A 3,523-nucleotide genomic window follows, 5' to 3' on the forward strand; every position below is an offset into this window, starting at 1 on the left:
TGTTTCATTTTGACTCTCAAATAAATGCAGAAGCCTAAAAATATAGCCAACCTCCTTAGGAAATGTTTGCATCCATCTTGGGTCCTCAGAACAATCAAGAAAATCCAAAATATGAACGAAATTCAATTTTTAGGCACAAAAGGGAGTCCAAAAAATGAAATGGGCTTCAGCATTGTAATATTTTGAGACAGAGTCTTGCTCTGTTGCCCAGGCTACAGTGCAGTGGCGCGATCTCAGCTCACTGTAACCTCCACCTCCTGGGTTCCAATGATTCTCCTGCCTCAGCCTCCCGAGTAGCTGGGCTTACAGGTGCCCGCCACCGCACTTGGCTAATTTTCGTGTTTTTAGTAGAGACAGGGTTTCACTGTCTTGGCCAGGCTGGTCTTGAACTCTTGACCTGGTGATCCACCCTCCTCAGCCTCCCAAAGTGCTGGGATTACAGGCGTGAGCCACTGCACGTGGCCCAATAATTTAATATTTTCTGCCATAATTCATTCGTGACAGGATTTGGTGTGGTGAGGGTGGGTGGCAGTGGAATGTAAAGGGCAGTGAGACAGGTGAACTTCATAAAAATTATTCTATATTGGTTGAAATATATGGCATAGCTTTGCACTGGGGCTAGGAAAGCAAATGCCATCCATAATTTCTTCATTTAAAGAAACTACTAGTTTATATTCTAATTCAGGAGGCAAGACATTACACCTGTAGAACAGTTAAAGGGAATATTGGAGCCACTGTGCACTTGAGTATAAATTACTAGAGCACTGGGCTTGGAGTTAAGACGTGAGGTCCAGACCCAAGCCTGCCACTATTTGTCCATTAGTGGCCCAAGATCAGTCAGCTTCTCTGGGCCTGAGTTTCTTCCTCTGTCTAAAGAGAGGTTTTAAAGAGAGAAATTCTGAGGATCCTTTCAATTCCAACGTTGCTACAGTAGAAAAGAGCTTGCAGAGTCAGAGGGGAGAGAGAATTTTGGGCTGGAGCCTAAGAAATGCCTTTCTAGGCGAGCCCCAGTTGCATTCTCCCTGCAAAGGCCCCCGAGGTGGGGGAAGTAGTTCCCTCCATGCCTCTGAGCTCACAGGTGAAGGTTTGCCTCCAAACACCCTTGCCTCACTTTTAGTAACTCCTTAAGAATCAAAGGAGTGCCACAGTTTCAGGGATTCCCCAAATGACCCTGTGGGACCAGCTCTCCATCACACTGCAGGTCCCTGGTGTCGAAATCAACTATGTGCCAGACACTGCATACAGGAAATCTTCCAAATGTTACCTCAATTACTCCTCATAAGGCTCCAGGGAAGTTGATCAGATTATCCCAATTATACCAATGCAGTGACAAATGTTCAGAGAGGTTAGAACACCTGCCTGGTCACTCAGGGAGGAAGTGCCAGGGACAGGATTCAAGCACAGCTTCGGCTGACTCCATTCCAACCTCACGGTTCCTGTTTGTATCCAGGCATCCCCTACACATGAACTGGCTGTTGTCCACTAAACCAAACCTAATCCCCAGAAACAATTCATAGTCCTCCGGCAGCTGTCTGCTGTACACCTTCAGCTTCAGAGCCTCTGCGTTTGGGCCCAACCTGTCTGCTGACTGCCAGCCTTCCACCATACAAACTGTGCCTCTTCACTGCCAACCAGACTTGCCCCTCATTCAACACCAAGCTGGAAACCCAACACTTTTAAAAGTCCTCTCTGAAATTTTATATACATATATACATACATACACTCTCTCTCTATCTTATTCCACAAAGATTTTTAAAATATTTTTTTTGTAGAGATGTAGTGTCACTATGTTGCTCAGGCTGGTCTTGAACTTCTGGCCTCAAGTGATCCTCCCATTTCAGCCTCCCAAAGCACTAGGATTACAGGTGTGAGCCACAAAGGATTTGATATGGCTTATAAGGATAAATACAATAGTAAGACTTAAGGTGTAAATAGTGCATTGCTACATGAGGACCGATTTTCTTACCTAACTCCGTTTGTCTTACAGCATTCTTTCCTCAGCCTGTGTATGTGTGTATTAATGTGCTTCAGAGGAGGCTGAGATGGAATTGCTTTTTGCCTCTTTATGTCCCTAAATAGCACCCAGCACTTGCCATTACATATTGAAGTGCTCAATAAGTCCTTGCTCTCGCCGCAGAAAGAGCTTACCACTGACCATTCTGTAGCCAGATGTGTGATTTGGGTGTTCTTGTCCCCATCACACTTGCCATATGAGGAAGAGATGATCATGGGCCATTGAATCTGCTCCTGGCCTGCTGGAATGCACATTCCAGGGATTGACTAGGTATGGTTTGCAGCCATAGGATCAAGCCAAACAAAGAGATCCAGATGATGCAGATGATGTCCTGGACCATGTGCACGAGTTGCTGCACAGCCAATCACAGACAGAATCTTGTCTTTCCCAGGCCACACACTGCCCAGGGTTGGTGTGACGTCAGAGGCAGGGCCAAGGCACACCGTCCCCTTTGCAGTGCTCAGACTGAGACTGGCCCTCTCCTCTTAACTTGTGACTTGCCACAGAGGGCCTTAATGTTACATGCAGACCTCAAGAGAAGCTCAGAAGTTAGACTGACACACATCTGCCTCCAAAGTACCCCAGCAGTCCATAACAAACTTACCTTACAGCAAGAATTACAGTTTGTCCATAAACAGATGTGCCAAATACATTTTCAAACTGTGGAGGAGAACAGATTTAGTAACAAGTAAAAAGCAAAAAATTTTTTAACATTTTCTACAAATCAAATGGGGCAGAAAAAAATAATGCCATATCTAGCTTTTAACAGGATCCAGCTGGGTAGAAAATGGACCCCGGGGACTTCTTACGATCTGAGCCAGGACCACCCCCACATAGGCTGCTAAGACGCCCTGGAAGAAAGTAAGTTGTCTCTATTTTCCTAACTCGAGTGGTTGCAATTGAGTTCTGGTGGATCCCTTTTGGATTATAAATCTCCCAGAAACTCTAAGAATGCTTCATTTCCTCATTGGTACCCCCAGGAACATCAAGTCGTGACTGAGATTAAGTCTTTAATCTCTGAAGACCAGGGCATAAGGCCTGAAACTGGAGGGGGCTTTTGTGACACTCACACTCAAAGACAAGTTTGGGGAATGTAGTGCTAAGTGACCATTGCTCAGTAAAGCCACAGGAAGCACTTCAGGGGTTCCCTGGAAGTAGGACTGCATTGATGTTGCTGTCTTCAGTGTACTGAATAGTACGAGCTGGAAAATTTGAATGCAGATCCAAGATGAGAGGGCAAGTCACTGCCAGCTGGCCCACGGGGCAGAGATGACATGCCAAAGGGGCAGAGCAAACTCTGTGACACAGCAGCCATGGATTCTATTCTAGCACTACCATGTACTGGCTGGCTGTGCAGCCGGAAGCACTAGCTCTCTCTGCACCATCTGCAAAATCATTTCCATGATACGTGTTTTCCATGTTACCAGTTCTAATAGTGACACAATTTCAAATTGGGAGACACAGACCTTGTCACAGAATAGACTTTAGCTTTTAAAAAAAGTCTCTCCA

General features: G+C 45.6%; 1 protein-coding gene across 1 annotated transcript in view; it reads right to left on the bottom strand.

Moving 5' to 3' along the window:
• Positions 1 to 3,523, bottom strand: part of MUC13 (mucin 13, cell surface associated) — a 28,949-nt gene that overhangs the window by 11,447 nt on the left and 13,979 nt on the right. The window contains exon 5 of the mRNA XM_017516449.2: positions 2,619 to 2,674. Within this exon, the coding sequence (XP_017371938.1) occupies positions 2,619 to 2,674 (56 nt within the window). The remainder of the gene's footprint in view (positions 1 to 2,618; positions 2,675 to 3,523) is intronic.

This window comes from Cebus imitator, unplaced genomic scaffold, assembly GCF_001604975.1.
Source record: "Cebus imitator isolate Cc_AM_T3 unplaced genomic scaffold, Cebus_imitator-1.0 Scaffold588, whole genome shotgun sequence".
In the NCBI taxonomy this organism is placed as follows: domain Eukaryota; kingdom Metazoa; phylum Chordata; class Mammalia; order Primates; family Cebidae; genus Cebus; species Cebus imitator.